This window comes from Microcaecilia unicolor, chromosome 8 (assembly GCF_901765095.1).
Source record: "Microcaecilia unicolor chromosome 8, aMicUni1.1, whole genome shotgun sequence".
Lineage (NCBI taxonomy): Eukaryota > Metazoa > Chordata > Amphibia > Gymnophiona > Siphonopidae > Microcaecilia > Microcaecilia unicolor.
This window is the reverse complement of record NC_044038.1, coordinates 246464629-246485466: the sequence shown is the minus strand read 5'-3', so window position 1 is coordinate 246485466 and position 20838 is coordinate 246464629. Positions and strand designations below refer to the sequence as shown.

The window sequence follows — 20838 nt, the reverse complement described above, 5'->3', positions numbered from 1 at the left end:
ATCATACTCTTGTTTCCAAAAGATTTTCCTGTAGAAATTTCTATACAGTGTGCTTGCTCTGCAGCCTTTCAGAGAACCTGCTTTATTTCCCTGGAAGCTGATCCTTTTTTCCTTGGTGCAGGATTGCTAATCTATCTTCTAGTGATAAAAATGAAGCCCAGGGAACGCATAAAAGTTTCAGAAGGCAGAGGAAAATGTCACAATTCTGGTTTCCGCTTAGAAAGCTATCAGATTATAAAGGACAGAAAGAGAGTCTTTCACAGTGCAGTGCTGTGCTGACTTCATGAAATGTGGCTTTATTTAGTAGCACTGTAGTATGTAATACTCACAGGGCCAGGATTGTTTCTGTCCAAGGACAGATGTTTGTTGTTGAAAGGGCAGCAATGAATTCTAGAAGATGTTTCTCAGAATACTTTTCTTTACTCTTAGGAATACGTGTTGGAATAAAATTATTAAAAGATAATAAAAGTAAAAAAAATGGTTTCTCACAAGTCCTCTGACCCCTCACCCAGTCAGATTTTCAAGATATACACATTGAATATGCATGAAATAAATTTGCTCAGCATCAGTGCTCTAATGCTCTTTACTACTACTACTACTACTACTATTTAGCATTTCTATAGTGCTACAAGGCATACGCAGCGCTGCACAAACATAGAAGAAAGACAGTCCCTGCTCAAAGAGCTTACAATCTAATAGACAAAAAATAAATAAAGTAAGCAAATCAAATCAATTAATGTGAACGGGATTATGCCTTTTGTTGTAATGTAATTTAATGTTAGTTTAGGGAGTTAGGTCGTTCTGCTGGTTACCTAGTACTCGTTGCAGGCTACAATATGTGAGAACTACTACTACTACTACTATTTAGCATTTATATAACGCTACAAAGCGTACGCAGTGCTGCACAAACATAGAAGAAAGACAGTCCCTGCTCAAAGAGCTTACAATCTAATAGACAAAAATAAAGCAAGCAAAGCAATTAATTTGTAGAGGAAAGAGGAGAGGAGGGTAGGTGGATGCAAGTGGTTACAAGTCAAAAGCAATATCAATGAGGTGGGCTTTTAAACTAGATTTAAAGATGGTCAAGGATGAGGTAAGACGTAGGTGCTCAGGAAGTCTATTCCAGGCATAGGGTGCAGCAAGACAGAAGGAGCGAAGTCTGGAGTTGGCAGTAGTGGAGAAGGGAACAGATAAGAAGGATTTACCCATGGAACGGAGAGCACGGGAAGGGGTGTAGGGAAGGACGAGTGTGGAGAGATACTGGGGAGCAGCAGAGTGAGTACATTTATAGGTTAGTAGAAGAAGTTTGAACAGGATGCGAAAACGGATAGGGAGCCAGTGAAGCGACCTGAGGAGAGGGGTAATATGAGTAAAATATCAATAAATTCATATGTGCCTTTTAAAATAGGCTCCTACCATGATTCCCAGTAGCACACGAAGAGGTCATTTTTGATATATTACATCTAAATCCAGCTGGTATAGCTGACGTGTATTGACACTTAGTATTCAGCCTAGTGGGAGCTGGACCCTCTTCTTTACCTTTTGAGCTTTGAAGGGTGCTTTTGGTGGTTCAGGATATAGGGATGTTGAACCTTTGCTTGCTTTTCTTTTTATGTAAGTATGGGAGAGTGAGGGGTCATGGTAATCCCTACAAGTTTTCTTTACATAGTAAAGTGGTAACATAGTAGATGATGGCAGAAAAAGACCTGCATGGTCCATCCAAATGCCTGCCTGCTGTAGAGCAATTTTAAAACATGTTACAGTGATGGGAGAGGGGGAAGATTAAGCCTTAGCCCCTCAAATTTGACTTTGAATGGGCTGTGTCGGCATTGCTGCACGTCTTAGTAAATGGGGGGGCGGGGTTAATTGATGGGTGGGAAGAAGGGAGAATTGAGCCCTGGACAACCCTTGGCCTTCTACAAATTTGATTTGTCAGATGGAAAATAGCTGGGGGGGTGGGCGTTGGGCACTGGAAAGACTGCATGTTGAATGGCTAGATTTAAACCTATTCTTGGAGCATCTAAATTTGACTGACCAAGTTGGGCAGCTAGCCAATTAAGATTCTCTTGCCCTCTGTCCCTTGCTATCTAGGTTTTGGTCAGTTGAATGTGGTGTTCCCCAGAGCTCCCCAATCTTGTTTAATGTTTTTATATATACACTTGAGAAATTCTTATTTTCCAAGGACAAGCAGGACATTGTTTCTCACATATTGGTGATGTTATCTGATGGAGCCTGGCCTGGTGTGGATGCTACACAGCGTTCTGTTAGTTTAAGAAGCCTTTGGCAGCATTGCACCATATATGCACAAGTGCCTTCCAGGCCAATGTAAGTAAGCACATTGGACCAGCAGTCTTTGTTTATCCGTGGAGCAGAGAGGTCGTGTTCAGTGAGGTCTCCTCAGCATGTCAGACTTTCTTAATTTTTTGGGAGTGCCTTCCCATCGCGATAAACAGTTTTTTTTAAACTTTCATTTTTATTTGAAAAACAACCAAGTATAAAATGCAATATGACAACAGTATTCAAGAGACCAGACCAGTATAGAGAAAATCAAACACCAAGAAACAATTTGCAAAAGAGCTCACCCCATTCCCCCCACCCACTACAATACCCCCTCCAAACCAACCCCCCCAGTCCCCTTCCCTCCCAAATTCCCTCTCAGCAAAAAGTGTCCACCATACCATTGTAGACACCGTGACTCTTCAGTGCCTCTAGAAACAATTGTTTTCCCCCCAACCCCCCCTCCCCCGGAGAATCAGCCCCGCACTTCTTTAACCAAGTCCCAAAGGTGAGACCATTCTTCAGCTGCAGGATCATAGCGCCTCTGTCATTTATCAATAAGCTTTTTCATTTCTCCAAGAACATTGTATTTTGAAAACCTGTCTGATTTGGTGAGGACTTGGTTGAGACCCCCTGCTTTAAACTCAGAAAACGGTTTTCCTGCAGGTGTTGCCTTGTAAATAATCCGGTTGACCACCAACTGATTTCTTTGCTAATCCTACAGTATAAAGAATCTTTTATACAGTGCGTTTATTTACTTGCTAATATCTCTTTGTGGAACATTTTAACTTCAATCTGGATTAACTTCAAGTCAATGACTGGGATAGTTCATGCTATCTTTGATCTTTTGGTATGAGCTCATGGAATGTATCCTCATAGTACATAAAGTCTTTGTCAGACTAAGAGGAAATAAATGTTGCAGTTCTGCACCTTTTGCATGGAAAAGGAAAAGGAAATCCTGGAAAATGGAAGAGAACTTAAAAGTATGCTTTCATCAAGCAGATTAATAAGCCTATAAAGCAGAAATGATCAGGACATGAAATGGGGTTGAAGGGGGGCAGACTCAAGAAAAATGTCAGGAAGCATTTTTTCACGGAGAGAGTAGTGGATGCTTGGAATGACCTCCCACGGGAGGTGGTGGAGATGAAAACAGTAACGGAATTCAAACATGCGTGGGATAAACATAAAGGAATCCTGTTCAGAATGAAGGGATCCTCAGAAGCTTAGTGGAGATTGGGTGACAGAGCCGGTGGTGGGAGGCGGGACTAGTGGTTAGGAGGAGGGGCTAGTGCTGTGTAGATACAAATCAAGGTCAGGTATACATATAAAGTAACACATATGAGTTTATCTTGTTGGACAGACTGGATGGACCGTACATGTCTTTTTCTGCCGTCACCTAGTATGTTACTATGTATGTATGTTACATTGAGCTTCAGCAACCAGTCAGTATTGGTAGATCCTTCAGCCCATTTCCAATGAGCCGCCATAACGCTTTTAACTGCAGCAAGATACATCTGCTTGAGACAACACTGCCACTTTAGACCTCTATGATTACCAAAACCCAATAAACACAGTTTAGGATCTCTGGGATCCAAACCTCGCTTGAATCTTCATACAGGACATAAGTACATAAGTAATGCCACACTAGGAAAAGACCAAGGGTCCATCGAGCCCAGCATCCTGTCCATGATAGTGGCCAATCCAGGTCTACCAAATGTGAAAAAAAAGTAGCTCTGTCAGATCCACACCTCCAACATGTAAAAGAGATCAGGGTGCCTAGGTTGCAACTATTTCGAAAAGCAGGATATGTGCCTCTATAAAATCTCATGGAAAGTAGGCATAGATATTTTCATCTCTTCTGAGGCACACACAAGTGATCTGCCGAAGCTTCCATGGTTGTGCACAATAGCACTGCTTCCTCCTTCTGGCAAAGTACAGAAAATACCTTTTTCTTTTTAAGTCTGAAAGTTTGAGTCTGCTGTGCTATCCACTGGCTATCTTTTAATGCTCTAGGCCAGGGAGACTCAGACCCGTCCTTGGGGTCCACAGGCCAGTCGGGTTTTCAGGATGTCCCTAATGAATGTGCATGAGAGAGATTTGCATGCCTGTTTCCTCCATTATATTCAGATCTCTCTCATGCATATTCATTAGGGATTTCCTGAAAAACTGACTGGTTTGTGGACCCTTTCTAGTACCCAGATCTAGGCTGTAACAGTTAAGTTTAAGCTTTTGGCAGAAAGTTTTAAATTTCAAACTCGGGGGATAAGAGACAGTTTGCTTTTTTATCAATAAGTCTACAAATTCTCTTATATCCCAATCTTTTAAGCCACCCAAGCACAGAGCAAAATAATGTTTCACTTACCCAGAGACATGTCCTCATCTCTCAGAACTCCCTCAGCAAAGGGAGCCCAGAATAAATGGTTTTGTACTAGTCCAGTTTGAACTAAGTACGTTCAGCCAGATGCCTATTGCACAGATGAGGTTTAGCCGATAACTTACTTCAAGTGGTAAAAGAAACTCTTCCAACTTTGATGGCTTATAAAAAAAAAAAAGCCACAGATTTTTGTATCAGAAAAATGCCAAGCTCATTAAGGGGCCCTTTTACAGTTGGATAGTATTCCCAACGCGGGCTTACCACTCGCTCTTCCAGGGCTACCGCTGGCCCAATATGGCCACTGGCGGTAGTCCCGCCCTGAGAGTGCGCCATTTCCAGGAGAAAAAGAAAACCCTCGGAAATGGCTTGCGCAGCAATAACCTGGCAGTAATCGGGTATTGCCACATGCTGCTGGGTTAGCGAGGGAGCCCTTATCGCCACCTCAGTGACACATGGCCATGCGGTAAGAGCTCTCTCACCGCATGCCCATGTGTGCTGGGGGCTATTTATTTTACCTGCTGCGTGCGGGGAAAATGGCCCCTGCGCAGGGCCCTTTTTTTCGCAGCTTGCTTAAAGGACCCCTAATTTTTTCCAGTCATCTGATTTTTTTTATAGGATAATGCTGAGGTCAGGAAGCCACTCTGCTACCGTAACCACTTTCTTGTCCCTGCTAATTTATTTATTTATTTATTACATTTGTATTCCGCGCTTTCCTACTCAAAGCAGGTTCAATGCGGCTTACATAGTAATAGGGAATACAGAGTATTGTTGGAGACAGCAAAGGTTAAATATACCCGAATGACAGAGGAGATGGGTAGGTAGAGATAGGCAATGGAGAAGGGAGTGAAGAAAGAGATACAGTCTAAGTCAGTGTCGTTAGGTAGATGGGTTCATAAGGAAATGGTGCTTCCTTTCTCTCTTGTTCCAGGACGAGATCAAGAATTGAACCTTTCCATTGGGGTTTCTGTTATTTTACTTATTAGCAGAAACTCACAAAAGTGAATATGAAAACCTAGAATATTTCCTATACCATATTCACCTTGTGCCAAAGCAGTTTACTTTCAATTCAGTAAAAAGTATGAAAACAAAAAGATATGGAATTATTATTAACTGTCAAAAAGGTAAATGGAAACCAGAGATCAGCTGGGATTTATGGCTTTGTATTAGGAAGTAAATTGAGCAAACTACTGGTATGGGCCATAAATTACATATCTGTTGGTATAGTCTGTTTCTGTAGTAATTTTTATGTTAAATAAACAGCCAAGTATGCATTACAAAGTCTCACTTTTAACTTGTGGAACAATTTCAAATCCTACCTTATCCCTTTATTCTGTGGCAATTTTAATGGGGGTCAATATTCAGTGGGACAATCACAATATCTGGGTGTCGTTATGCAGAATTTCAGCCAGCCTGTCTGCATTTTGAACTTCAGAATATTCAGTCATAAATTTAAGTGAATAAGTTACCATTTAACATTAAGGGGCCCTTTTATAAAGCTGTGATAAGCAGTACTGTGTGCTTACTGTAGGGTGAGCAGAGGTGACCCGCAGTAATTTTGCCATATGTGCGCGTGCTGTCTATGTGCTAAAAATAAATGAACATTTTTTTTGTGCAAGGGTGTGCCTGGGGACGGAGAAGGAGCATACTACTACTACTACTACTTGACATTTCTAAAGCGCTACTAGGGTTACGCAGCGCTGTACAATTTAACATAGAAGGACAGTCCCTGCTCAAAGGAGCTTACAATCTAAAGGACAAATGTACAGTCAGTCAAATATGGGCAGTCTAGATTTCCTGAAAGGTATAAAGGTTGGGTGCCGCATGTACTATGCTTATCAGTAAGGACAGCTACGTTGCCAAGTGCTAACCAATTAGCACAGGTTTAGCACATGAGACCCTACCGCCTACAAAAAAAAAGGTGGTGGTCGGGGTTAACAGATTAATGGCCAAGTGCTGATGGGAACATTAACACATGACCATCGTTTAAAAATTCCAAAAATCTGCCATTTTACTCCCTTTACCGTTGTTTGGTAAATGGACTCCTAAGAGTGTTGTTTATACAGATATTTGTTATCCAACTTTTAGCTCCATACCCAGAACCCTCCTGGTACCCCCCCCCCCCCCCACCTTGTCTTAGGTTGACAAAAGTTATCTGTTTGCCATTGTCAATTTTTAAAAACAAAACTTTGCAGCCACATAGATAGTTTTGACCACATAAATGGTTTTGAATATTAACCAGGTGACTTATATCATGTTTAAAAATATATTTTGTTTTATACTACAGTAAATTATTTTTTCTTAATCTTAGGCTTTGGATTTGGACCGAAATGTGTTACACAAAATGAAGAAATACACAAAAGCCAAGCATGCCTCAGGACATGGTAACAGCTCTTCAGGTTTTCAAGTGCTTGTATAATTGTTTTACAGAATGAATGGGACACACTTCAGCCTAGATTTAAGGTCTGGAAGTAAAAGAGTCAGTTTGCTTATTCAGTTTTATAACAACAAGCTTTCTGAGAGACAATGCTGTTCATTTTCCTTCCTTATACTAATGACTGTTGTACTGCCCCTTCCCCAGCTCCTTCCTTGGGGATTGTATTGGAGTCTTTTATAGGCTTCTCGTTTTTCCCAATCGGTAACATTGAGTGTCTGAAGACAGTGTACATTTGTAGTGATGTTAGAGTTCTAGTGATTGAATCTGGGACACTTGTTCCCAGTAGTGCTAGTAATGAATGAGCAGTTTAATTGGCAGAAGGGTGGCTTGTTCTCATGTAAAATTGTAGTAAAAACACTGGGGGCAGTGATTTTAAACCCAAGTATTCAGTGCTGGCCTCTATCTGGTTAGTGGCCCTGAGTATCCAGGTCTATGGAGGCTGCTGGGAGTTACCCAGGTGCCGCCGATGTTCAGTGCAGTATCTGTCTATGTACCTGCTTAATTTACAACACTTTTTTGCTGTCATAAGTTAACTGGATAGTTATCTGAGCACTGCTGCTCAATTTTGGCGGTGCACGGGTAAGTCCCAGCTCTGCCCTGACTCTATCCTTGGATTCTCCTGGCTCTAGTGCTGTGGCAGTCAGACAGGTTATTTAGTGACAACATCTCATGTCCTGCTGAAAATCCTTTGGGGACCTGGCCGGCGCTAGTTACCCTCCTACCTGGTTAACTAGCGCTGAATAGCACCTTACATTTTGTTACCACTAATGATTTCAAACTGCATACAAAGGCCTCAGGGCTGACAAGTATATATTGTTTATGGTTTCATGAAACACTGCAAGTTAGTTTTACAGTACTGGTAAAATAATAGAAAACCTAAAGTCAGTACAAATAAGGGAAGGGAAATGGGACTTGATATACCGCCTTTCTGTGGTATTTTGCAACTACATTCAAAGCGGTTTACATATATACAAGTACTTATTTTGTACCTGGGGCAATGGAGGGTTAAGTGACTTGCCCACAGTCACAAGGAGCTGGCGGAGTACTAGTCCAGCATGCTTAATCAGGCAAGGCAATAGAGAGATTCCCACAAGATACAGGGATCTGGGACATGGGCTCTGAAAGAGCCTATCACAAGCGACTACAGGATTATAGAGGTTTGTAGTTTTAGCCATTTTAAAGGTACAGGCACTGTAATCTAATACACACAGTGCTCAACATATTCCCATAAACAACAAACAGCCTACCACCATTCACAGAGGGGCAGAACATATCATATACAGCGGTGTACCAAGGGCGGGGCGGTGGGGGCGGTCCACCCCGGGTATACGCCGCTGGAGGGATGCAGAGAGCAGCAGCGCGCCTGTCAGCTCCGCTGTTTCCCTGCTCCCTCTGCCTGGAACAGGTTACTTCCTGTTCCGGGGCGGAGGGAGCATGGAGCCAGCGGAGCCGAGAGCCGCACAGCTGCTCCCAGCAGCCAAGAATGCACCCCGGGGGGGGGGGGTTGATGCGCTGGGGGGTGTCATTGGGGGGGGGGTCGTGCTGCACCCGGGGGGGGGGGGTGCACATCGCCAATCCGCCCTGGGTGGCAGCCGACCTAGGATCGTCACTGATCATATATTCAAAAATATGCTATGATTGCAGGTGTTGCGTATCTCTATGGGGGAGAAGTAGAATCATAAAGTTAATATTAGCGAATAAATGATGGTAGGGTAGAAGACATTCCTAAGGTTGAAAGCAACAATATTGTGGTATTATGTTCCAAGATTGCATCATATAACTGCACAAATGAGGTTGTCAAGGCAAGGTTTCAACTGCCCTATTATGCCAGTCTTTAATAATGAAGAAGTGGAACATACACAGAGTGCCAGATACAATGCTAGACACCTTCTTGGGCAGACTGGGTGGACCATACAGGTCTTTATTGGCCAACATTTACTATTTTACACAGAAAAACGTGTAAAAGTGGCATAAAGCCAAGACCTACTCCTCACTTTATACCGCTGCTTGATGCACCCTCCCTGGCTCCTACCCTGCTAGTTCACCCTGTTAGATGCTTCTCCCCCTGCATACTCCTTGTATACTCTTCTAAGTTTTCCTATTCTGTATTTTATTTAATGTTTGAAAGCCACATTGTGCCTGCATGAGTGGGAAAATGTGGGATATAAGTGAACAATAAATAAATAAATAAATAAATAAATAAATAAATGTGGACGTTTTTCTCACAAAAACGTCCAAATCAGTATTTTCAAAACCTATTTCTAGACGTTTTTCTATGAAGTCCATCAGAAGTGCAAGGTGACATGTCAGGGGTGTGTTCAAGCTGGGACTTGGACGTTCCTAAGACTTAGACGTTTTCCAGCCATAGTGGAACAAAACAAAACCATCCAGGACTAAAACTAAGACGTTTTGAGCTAGACCTGTTTTTATTACGAATAAGGCACAAAAAGGTGCCCTAAATAACCAGATGACCACTGGAGGGAATCAGGGATGACCTCCCCTTATTCTCCCAGTTGTCACTAAACCCCTTCCCACCACCAAAAAACGTGATGAAAAACATTACCAACCTCTATGCCAGCCTCAGATGTTATTCTCGGGTTCATTAGAACAGCAAGTAGGTTCCTGGAATAGTCTACTGTTGGATGCAGTGCACTACAGACAGGTGGACCCTGGCTTCTACCTCCTCCTACCTGTTACACTTGTGGAAGAAACTTTGAGCCCTCCAAAACTCACCATAAACCCACTGTACCCACATATAGTTGCCCCCTTCACCTGTAAGGGGTACGGTAGTGGTGTACAGTTGGGGGTGGTGGGTTTTGAGGGGCTCAGCACACAAGGTAAGGAAGCAATGGTGAGATGTGTACCTGTGAGCATTTTATGAAGTCAACTGCAGTGCCCCCCTAGGGTGCCCTATTGCTGTCCTGGGATGTCAGGGGAACTAGTCTGCTAAAAATGCTGGCTTCTCCTACATCCCAATAGCTTGATTTTGTGCATTTTGCACTTGGACGGTTTTTTGCGTTTTTTTTTTTTCCAAAAATGGACCAAATAAAAAAAAGTCCAAATCACGAAACCTTGTTCAAAACAGTATTTTCGAAAACAAAAGATAGACGTTTTTCTTTTTTGAAAATTACCTTCTTTCCTATTTAGATTTTGGACGTTTTTTGCAAAACATCCAAAGTCGGACTTAGACGTCATATCGAAATTGCCCCTCCACGTTACTGAGGAATTCAGAGATTTTAGGGAGCATAAATAATACACAGTTAATAACATGGCAGGCCAAAGGGGTAAAGCAATTTAAACATGTATTGGATTCTGATGGAAAAACTTTACAATTCCAACCAATAAGACATTTCCAATTTGCCAGAATTTCCATTCGCAATTCCCATTTAGGGGAAATATACACTCCTAATAAGAACTTGTAACATTATTCAGAACCACTGGGATACTTCTAATATTCTTTACTAGGAAAAAAGGCCCATTTTTGACACCAATGAAACGGGTGCTAGCAAGGTTTTCCTCGGAGTGTGTGTGTTTTACAGAGTGTGTGAGAGAGTGAGTGTGTGATAGAGAGAGAAAGTGAATGTGTGAGTGTGTGTGACAGAGAGTGAGACTATGTGCGAGTGTGTGTGAGAATGAGAGTGTGTGCCTAAGACCCCCTCCCTCCCTGCCTCCCAGTTTCAGTGTCCGCCCGCCCCCCCCCCCCCTTCCAAGTTCCAGAGTCCGCCCCGCCTCCAAGTTCCAGAGTCCGCCCTCCCTCCCACTCACCCATCCAGTTCATAAGTACATAAGTATTGCCATACTGGGAAAGACCAAAGGTCCATCAAGCCCAGCATCCTGTTTCCAACAGTGGCCAATCCAGGTCACAAATACCCGGCAAGATCCCAAAAATGTACAAAACATTTTATACTGCTTATCCCAGAAATAGTGGATTTTCCCCAAGTCCATTTAATCATGGTCTATGAACTTTTTCTTTAGGAAGCCGTCCAAACCTTTTTAAAACTCCGCTAAGCTAACCGCCTTTACCACATTCTCTGGCAACAAATTCCAGAGTTTAATTACACGTTGAGTGAGAAACATTTTCTCCGATTCGTTTTAAATTTACTACATTGTAGCTTCATCGCATGCCCCCTAGTCCTAGTATTTTTTGGAAAGCGTGAACAGATGCTTCACATCTACCCGTTCCACTCCACTCATTATTTTATAGACCTCTATCATATCTCCCCTCAGCCGCCTTTTCTCCAAGCTGAAGAGCCCTAGCCGCTTTAGCCTTTCCTCATAGTTCCTGGGCCGTTGCCCCCCCTCTCCCTCCCAGTTTCATGGTCCGCCTGGCTCCCCTTCCAAGTTCCAGAGTCCGCCCCCCCCTCCAAGTTCCAGAGTCTGCCCTCCCTCCCACCCACCCACCCATCCAGTTCCTGGGTTGTTGCCCCCCCTCCCCCTCCCTCCCAGTTTCATGGTCCGCCTGGACCCTCTTCCAAGTTCCAGGGTCCACCCTCCCTCCCACCCACCCATCCATCCATCCAGTTCCTGGGTCATTGCCCCCCCTCTCTTCCTCCCTCCCAGTTCCAGGGTAGTTGCCCCCCCCCCTGTTCCTCCCTCCCCCCCCCCCCCCCCCGTCCACCTTGCGATGTTTAACTGAAAAATTAGGGAGCTGTGATTGTGTGTGTGTGAGAATGAGAGTGTGTGCCAGGGCCCCCTCCCCAGTTCCAGGGTCTGCCTGGCCCCCCTCCAAGTTCCAGGGTCATTGCCCCCCCTCTCTCCTTCCCTCCCAGTTCCAGGGTAGTCGCCCCCCCCCCCTTCTATGCACCCTTTGATTTTTAATTTGTATATTTGTGAGCTGTGTAGTTTTAGAGAACGCACATGCAACGTTGTGAAGCTGACTCCGTGGCTTCATTGAAGTGAAGGGTTAGTAAGTTTCATTACCTTCCTAAATCTGTAACCATCTGTCTCGGCCCGCCCTCGCGCCTCTGATAGGTCCGCTGCCCTCGACGTCATAACGTGATGACGTTGCGAATGTCAAAACGTGTTGACGTCGAGGGCGGCGGACCTATCAGAGTTGTGGGGACGGGGCTGAGAGAGATGGTTACAGATTTACAGAGCTAACGAACCTTACGAACCCTTCACTTCAGTGAAGCCAAGGAGTCAGCTTCAGAACATTTGAGGTGCTTTTTATTATAGTACAGATGATATGTTCTGATGAAATAGTAACTCTCAAATCTTCTTGCCATTTTGTTGCCCATTGGGCATCATTGGTGATATTTTTGCTAACAGAATCTTATTGTACAGAGAAATTGTATAAGCATCTGGTCCTGTGCAAAGCTAAATAGTCTTCACTTTCCTCTCGGCCTTCTGTTAAAACATGGACGTCTAATGAAACAACAGTTTTTAATCTGTATATCAGCATACCTCTATATTGGGTTTCTGCCAGGTACTTGTGACCTAGATTGACCACTGTTGGAAGCAGGGTACTGGTCTTGATGGACCATCGATCTGACTCAGTATGGATATTCTTATGTTCTTATTGTATACCTATTTCAAAAATGACACAGGTAATGCCTCATTAGGTCATTTGCTGTGGAAATGTCATTTGATTCAAAACTATTGGGGGCAGTAGTACCATTTTTGTGAGGGCATTGCAGATTACGTTGACTAAGGATGCAACTTTTTTGCTTTTTGATGACTATTCAAATGTCCCAATCTCAAACAGGGACAGAGAGCTTTGTTGTTGGCAAGAAAAACAATCTTACAAAACTGGGAAAGTGTGGATCCATCAAATATCATCCAACGAAGAAACCAGATGTATAATTTAATGGTCAGAGAACATATTTGAGCACAGGATAATAATAACTCCTATAAATGGAGAAGATTCCAGCAGACTTGTGAACCACTGTGGGAGATACCATCACATAAATCTCACAGCTGGTTACTTCAGTTACTGAGCTTAGAAAGATGGTTAACATTTTAGTAGAGGGGAGAAGGAAATGAACAGAAGCTAAGGCACTACTGAACTGAAATCTGGATAAATTATCTCAGAATGTGAATGAAGAGTCAACATGACCTTCTGACCAGTGCTAGACTGGTGATGAAATGAGATCCTTGGATTTGAAAGGGGTGGAGGGAGGAAGCTGTGGGGGATTACATATAAAACATAAGGACATAAGAAAGTTCCTCTGCTTCTGCTGTGGAGCTCTACACTATGAATAAAAGGTTTTACCATTTGGCTTGGCCTCAACTCCTTGAGTCTTCACGAAGAGGACATTTCTCTGGTAAGTGAACACTATTTTGCTTTGGGAACTTAAAGATTGGGGTTTAAAGGAGGAATTGTAGGTTAGAGTTAGGCAAAATAAAAATATAAAAACAAATTTTAACAACTAATCTCCATAGTCTTGCCACTTAGTTTTAAAAGCTTTATACCACAGCATTAACAGAATCTAACAGGCACTGCAGGATCTAGTTTAGTCTTCCCACCCACCCTCCCTCCCCAAAACCCACCCATCTCTAGGACAACTCTTCATTTATAGTCAGTTATTGTAATTAGGGTAACAAGCAAGGAGTGCTCTTACAGAGTTTTAAATACATTTCATTACCATCTAAGAAGGAAACACTAAATAAATCATACAATATACTATATAAACTAAAAGACACTTTTATATTAGGCTAATATCCTTAATACTGTAGCAAGTTTTAAATTATTGAAAAACTCAATAACACTAAGATGGAGTCAGCAGTCCAGCAGTGAGAGGGGTGCTATCCAGTCTTTTGCATTGAGTGTCACATGTATGATTATCTCCCAGTTGGTGAGATGTCATATGTATGTGCCTGATGCAAAGAGCTCCTAGCTCTCAGAGAACGTGTCCGTTCTCTTGAGGCTAGAGTAGCAGACTTGGTGGAACTGAGGGAGACAGAGAGGTACATAGAGGAGACCTACAGGGATGTTGTAGAGAAGTCCCACTTCCAGTCTGGCAGCCCCTGTGCTGCTTTGGAGAAGGGAGGTCTCCTAGAAGGAGAGCATCACCCTGGTGAAGTAGGAAGTACTCCTGTAGCCAGGACCTGCCCACCAGGACATTAAATGACACTTCAGATTGAGGCTGCATATTTATTGTGGATATCCTGAAAACCTGACCTGCCTGCGGCTCTCGAGGACCGGAGTTGCCTACCCCTGGGTTAAGGCAGTTTCAGTCTGAAATACAAGTCCCAGAAGGCATTGCAGGCAAGGAGCCAGGGGGTGAGATGAAGAACCTGGACTGGACTCCTAGCTGCAAACTGGCAGGATGTGTAGATTGGCTGCCACTAGGGGGAAAGAACGATAGGAAACCCTGTGTGCAGGAGCTCATCATTAGCCTAATGCTCAACTCAGCTGGTATGGGTGTGGGGGAAGCTAATGGAAGGAGAATGATTGGTTGTGAGAGGAGAAGCCAGGGATTGATTAGGCAGGTGGGAAGGAGTCCCAGGGAAGAGAGAAGCAGAAGGAGAGAAGAGGGTAGAGTGAAGCAGATGCAGGGTGAAATCCCTTGGGTGTGAGAAAGTCCCAAAAGTATTTACAGGCTGAAAACCCTTGGGTTAATAGAGGTCCCTAAAGTATTGAATCTACCAGTGAAGCCGATGTAAAGGAGAATCCCTTGGGGTATGAGAAATCCCTAAATTATGGAACCCCTCCTGAAGGTAAAGAGAGTAGAAAGTAGAAACTGCTGCTTTGTGATTTAACTGTGATGATGAATTGAATGAACTGCTTCTATTTGGAATTGAACTACTGCTTATTGGATAAAGAGCCCAGACTGGAGCTGACTGTGAGCCTGTATTGAATCCTGGTATGTGCTGATAGCCTGCTGCTTAAAGGGGACTATTTGCCACACACTTTCAGGTGGCTTATATGTGCTTAAGATTGAAGGTGAATGCTGCTGTTGGAACTGTGTATCAGGACTACTAGAAACCTGCTTGGAATAAAGTCCTTAAGATTGAAGTTTCTGGTGGACATTTATTTCTTGACTGTACCAGGAGCCTGTGGCTGGAGGAGATTGTTCTATCCTTGGCTGCACCTAGAGGTACCTGGTTACAACAGATTATAGCCCGGTATAATCCCAGGCTTGTTTCTCTGTGAGCCATGTCTCTGTGATCACCACTAAATCCAAATCAGGCTGTTCTATAATAGGCCCAAGATCTAAAACCTTATTTCCCATACTTCTGGCATTAGTATATACTGCTTTCTAGACATTGCCCCTTTTCCCATTTGTGTACAGGTATTTAATGCTTCACTTACCTGAGGGCTTGTACTTGGGGGCTTTGATCACCCCCAAAGATTCTAGTTTAAAGCTATATTCAGTAGGTTAGCCAGTCTGCTGCTTAAGACACGTCTTCCTTTCTTTGATAGATGGGCACCATCTCTGCTCAGCAGCCCTTGGAAAAGCATCCCATGTTCCAGGAAGCCAAAATGCTCTTGATGACACCATCTGTGCAGAGCGTTTTGGCTTAATGATAACATGAAAAGTAAATGGCAAAAGGCAGTTCCCGTTTTAGTATGTCTCACTGGCTTGTCTGCCCCTCTTTGTATGCAGTTTAACATTCTTAGGGTGACTTTTAGAGATTTACATGGTACTAGGCCAGAATATTCAGCAACTAAACTGAATTGATATGTGCCACTTAGATTGTTAAGATAAGGTGGGATACAAACATGAAATAAATAAAATAAAATATAGGAATAAACATCACCTAATTCCTTCCATTTAAAGAGATGAATAAAATTTGTACCTACAGTGCCTGTCCATTGAAATCAGTTGTTCTTAAAGCTTCAAAAATAGAGAAATTTCATATTTTGGAAGACATTTAAAACATTGGCTACTTATAAATATTGGGTAAAATGATTGCATAAAATGTACAGTCTGTTTTGATCTTTTATTAAGATTTGGATGAAGATCCACCGTTCACATAGGTAATACTTCTTTGTATATGGTCTCATGTTATTTTATTATTTAACTAGTAAAAAAGGCCAGTTTCCAGAAATGAAACGGGCGCTAGCAAGGTTTTTCTCAGAGTGTGTATGTTTGAGAGAGTGTTTGTGAGAGAGAGAGAGAGTGAATGTGCAAGTGTGTGTGAGAGAGAGAGTGAATGTGCGAGTGTGTGTGTGTGATAGAGAGAGATTGAGACTAGGTGCGAGTGTGTGTGTGAGAATGAGAGTGTGTGCCAGGGTCCCCCCCTGCCTCCCAGTTCCAGAATCGTACCCCCCTCCCTCCCTCTGAGTTTCAGGGTCTCCCACCCCTCCCTTCCTCCCAGTTTCAGGGTCTCCCCTCCCTTCGAGTTTCAGGGTCTCCCCCTCCCCCTCCTGTCCCCCTGCCCCCCCTGCAGCCACCCATGTCCAACGACCCTCCTGTCCCCCTGCTCCCCCTGCAGCCACCCATGTCCATCAACCCTACTCTCGCCCTGCCCCCCCTCCAGCCACCCATGTCCAATGACCCTGCTCTCTAACCTGCCCCTCCTTCATCCACCCAGGTTGTGTAACCAATTCTTCGGGGCAGGCAGGAAAGATCGCCGGTTCTGCCTGCCCGCTGCTGGCGCTGGTGCTGGCGCTGAGATGCTCCCCCGCTGCCAGTTCGCTGTTCAAAATGGCCGCCGAGACTTCCAATGGCGGACTCGCGAGCCTTCTGCTGAAGTCTTGGAGGCTGCCCTTGTAAGTATCGGCAGCCATTTTGAACAGCGATCCGGCAGCGGGGGAGCGTCAGCGCCAGCAGCAGGCAGGCAGGACCGGGGATCTTTCCTGCCTGCCCCGAAGAATTAGTTACACTACCTGGGTGGATGAAGGAGGGGCAGGTGAGAGAGCATGGTTGGTGGACATGGGTGGCTGCAGGGGGGGCAGGGGGAGAGGAGGGTCACAGGACATGAGTGGCTGGAGGGGGGGGGCAGGAGAGAGGAGGGTCGTTGTTTGATGTGCCGCTCCCTGCCACTTGCTCCGTGTGTTCCTCCCCCTGCCTAGGAATCAGCTGTGAGTGACGTCAGCCTGGCTACGGAGCCTAGCTCAGCAACTCCGAAGGCGCCACGTACATAGGCAGGCACATTGGAACGTTGGTGGTGAGAATTATTATATAGGATATTATTTATGAATGTTCTTAAGTGCTGTAAACCATCCTGTCCAGATTTTGGTTTGTAAAGTATGGATTATACATCTTGTAAATTAAATTAATTTTCTACCTATTATTAAAATTGTCTGTGTTACATGAGAATTGAAGGGTAACCAATGTAGCAACAATTTGTAAAAAGGGTTCTAGGAGTGATCCAGGAAGCTACAGACCAATGAGCTGATGTCATTTCCAGGCAAAATGGTAAAAACTCTTCTAAAGAATAAAATTACTGAACAGATAGATACATTATGGTAATACTGAATACTGCTAGGGATCAAGCTGCACATTAGGAGTTGATGGTGCCATTTTGAACCCACAGCCTTATATAGCAGGAACAACTGCACAAATGCACCAGGCAATATATTTTACTCCAGGGTACATACATACATCACAACTTAAACCTAAATAAGAAATGTTGATAATTACAGCTAAGGACAGATGAGAAGGTTCAGCAGCAAGCATAAAATAAAACGATAGAATGGACAAATACAGATTCTGTAAGAAAAAGCTGGAAACTGTTACTTCTCTTATTGCAAGCTGTAATCCTCTGATGGGAGAAAAGCTATATTCAGAAAGACAATAAGGTGAACTTAAGAAGGAAGGTGAGCATTAGCAATATATTTGAGAGATTGAGATTATACCTAATGTACCCTGGTTTAGAAGCAAATTTCATTACTTCATTGGTATGTGCAAATATAACCCATCTGAGGATATTACCTCAAAGAGAGTGTAAGACATTGAAAAGTGCTTGAGAACTTTCTTGTGGATGGGTCTCCATTTGTAGAATGAATTACCGGTTGCACTGAGGAAGGAGTTGGATTACCTAAAATTTTAAAAGGGTTTAAAATCCTTCTTTATTGAATTGTATGGAAAGGGAAGTGAGTCAGTATGAGGAAAGATATGGGCATAGTATGGTGACTGTTATTTGAGGAATGGTATATTTTTGTATTTTTGTCAATTGAGTCATTAGAGAGAATTTTTAGTAATAGGGTAGTGGAATGAACATTGATTATTTTATTGTGTTTGTTTTATGCCTATATCTTTTTCTTAATGGTGTGAATGTGTTTTGTAAACTTCTGAGAGAAGGCTTTCACTGAATCAGCAGTATATTAAATCCCTCACAAATAAATACTTTCTTGTATTATGTGTCAGGAGATACCCAGCTAGCTGACCCTTGTGATAGTGGAATCATCTAGAGTCACAAGGACCTGATGCTCCATCTGGAACAGGAAGGAGTAGCTGGAAAGCTTCTGTCACACTCTGGCCACTTGTAAGTGTGGCTTTCTTGCACAAATCTTGCCATTTCATTCTGAAGTCCTCAATGACTCAGTTGTAAAAGATGTCATTGAAGATTGAATATGTGCTCTGCCACACTTTTGCTTGTAGTAAGCAGCAACTTTGGTGGAGCCTGGCCCACAAAGGACTCTCTGATGCCTACAGTGCTGAAAAAAAGTTTGTGAACCCCCAAGGATAGTCCGTATTTTTTTAGCATTTTCTAAATCTACTGAAATTTGGCTTTCCCTAAGGACTCTGCTTCAATTGATGTTTATGTCATAGAGGTTATCTGTTCTCCCATATCCCTCCTGTAGGTCCTGGAGATGGTGCTGTTGAATTTCTGCACTCTCCCTTCTGGAGACCAGATCCTAATCTAAACCCTGCTAAGAGCGACAGATGACCTCACTGAATATATAACTCAGATTAAAAGGATATGTTTTATTTATCCAGCAAAAAGATTGAACTATAAGTATTTTTGTGTGGAAAAAGTATATGAACCATTCAGTCAGTAATTATCATCTTGAGGAGCAGTAACATAGAAACAGAAAATGACAACAGATAAAGACCATAGAGCCTATTTAGTCTGCCCATCCATAGCATCATTATCCCTTCCTCTCCTTTAGAGATCTGTGCTTATTCCATGCTTTCTTGAATACAGTCTTTGTTTCCACCACCTCCAATGGGAGGCCTTTCCATGCACCCACCACTCTTTCTATAAAGAAGTGTTTCCTTAGATTAATCCTTAGAAATAGAATAAAATAAAACATACAAAAGAAAATAAGACAATACCTTTTTTATTGGACTAACTTAATACATTTTTTAATTAGCTTTCGAAGGTAGCCCTTCTTCGTCAGATTTGAAATAAGCACATTTTGATAAGTAGCTGCATATATAAGTGAAACATCAAAGTATTTCAGTGATAGTCTGAAAGGATGAGGAAGGAGTGGGCTATGTGAGAAACAGAGAGGGCTGAGAGGATGAGGGATAGGGAGATATGCATGGTGATCAGAGGGTGACAAAGCTGTGAAATTTCATGGTTTATTATGGGCTAGAAACCCAGATCTTTGTTAAGTCCTGTCTGGTAGGTGTCAAAATATTTAATCATTTTGACTTTGGAAGATTAGTCTTAAATCTGTCCCCTTTCACCTTCTTCTTATACCCCTCATTCTAGAGTTCCTGTCAATGAAAGAGACAAGCCTTCTATGCATTCATGTCATAGAATTATTTAACACTAGCATAAGCATTAATTTTCCTTACCTAGAATGACCAACTTGATCATTTTGATCCTCATTTTAAATTATTTCTTATGCAAAGATAGGAGATGTATTTTAGCTACTGACAGAATTACAAGCAAATGTAATTGTCTCTGGGAAAACATGACTGAAGTCCTGGGTCCAAAATGTTGAGACTTGGCTGATATTCATATCATGGGTCCAAAATTGGTCACATAAAGAATATAAGCAAATCTAGGTCATAAGTACCTGGCAAGATCCCAAAAGAGTACAACATATTTTATTAAATTTATCCTAGGAATAAGCAGTGGATTTTCCCACTTCTTTTAGGAACTTGTCCAAACCTTTTTTAAACTCTAGTACTCAAACTGCTTTTACTGCATTCTCTGGCAATTAATTTCAGAGTTTAGTGAAGACATATTTTCTCCAATTTGTTTTAAATTTACTGCTTAATAGTTTCATTGTATGCTCCCTAGTCTTTGTGTTTCTGGAAAGATTAATCCCATAGCATCCTATCAGACCAGTCCAGCCAAATGGGTTTTGTCCCTCCTCCAGAAGATGGAGACAGAGAATGAAAATAGTTCTTGTGACTCGCACCTTATGGGTTTTATGCAGCATAGAATGTTCAGTATTCCTTTGGCTTCCAAGTAGATGGATGACAGTCTAACAGTCCTGCTCTTGACCTGGTTTCTAACTAGTTTCAGTTCAGCTTTAATTACCCTTTTGGTGTCATGTGTTCCTGAGCCAGTTTTATGTTGAGTCTCAGTTGAGTTGGGGGGGGGGGTGCCTATTTGACTTGTTCTCCTGAATCAGCTTCTCAGCTGTGTTCCAGTTGAGTTGGGGGTGCCCTCCTGGGCTTGTTCTCCTGACCCAGTTTAATGCCTGAGTTTCAGATGGTTTGGGGTGCCTTCTTTGGCATAAGCTCTTGTTCAAAAAAAGACAGCTGTTCTGTAGAGCTGAAGTATATCTCAGAGGTCTCTTAGATACCTACTACCCCCCCCCCCCCCTTACCAGAACATTGGACCACCAACATATCTTCTGGAAGTCAGCCTACATTTGGTGAACCTATTCTGATTTATTTTAGTTATTTCAGTGGTCTGGTGTTTGTGCGTCTGTTTCTTATTAAGCTTTCACTGGTAT

The 20838-nt window shown here is 42.8% G+C and overlaps 1 protein-coding gene across 1 annotated transcript in view; it reads left to right on the top strand.

Annotated features, from left to right (window-relative positions):
* Window positions 1-20838, top strand: part of LOC115475658 (arf-GAP with SH3 domain, ANK repeat and PH domain-containing protein 1-like) — a 153422-nt gene that overhangs the window by 23830 nt on the left and 108754 nt on the right. Inside the window, exon 2 of the mRNA XM_030211569.1 lies at window positions 6960-7032. Coding sequence (XP_030067429.1) covers window positions 6960-7032 — 73 coding nt within the window. The remainder of the gene's footprint in view (window positions 1-6959; window positions 7033-20838) is intronic.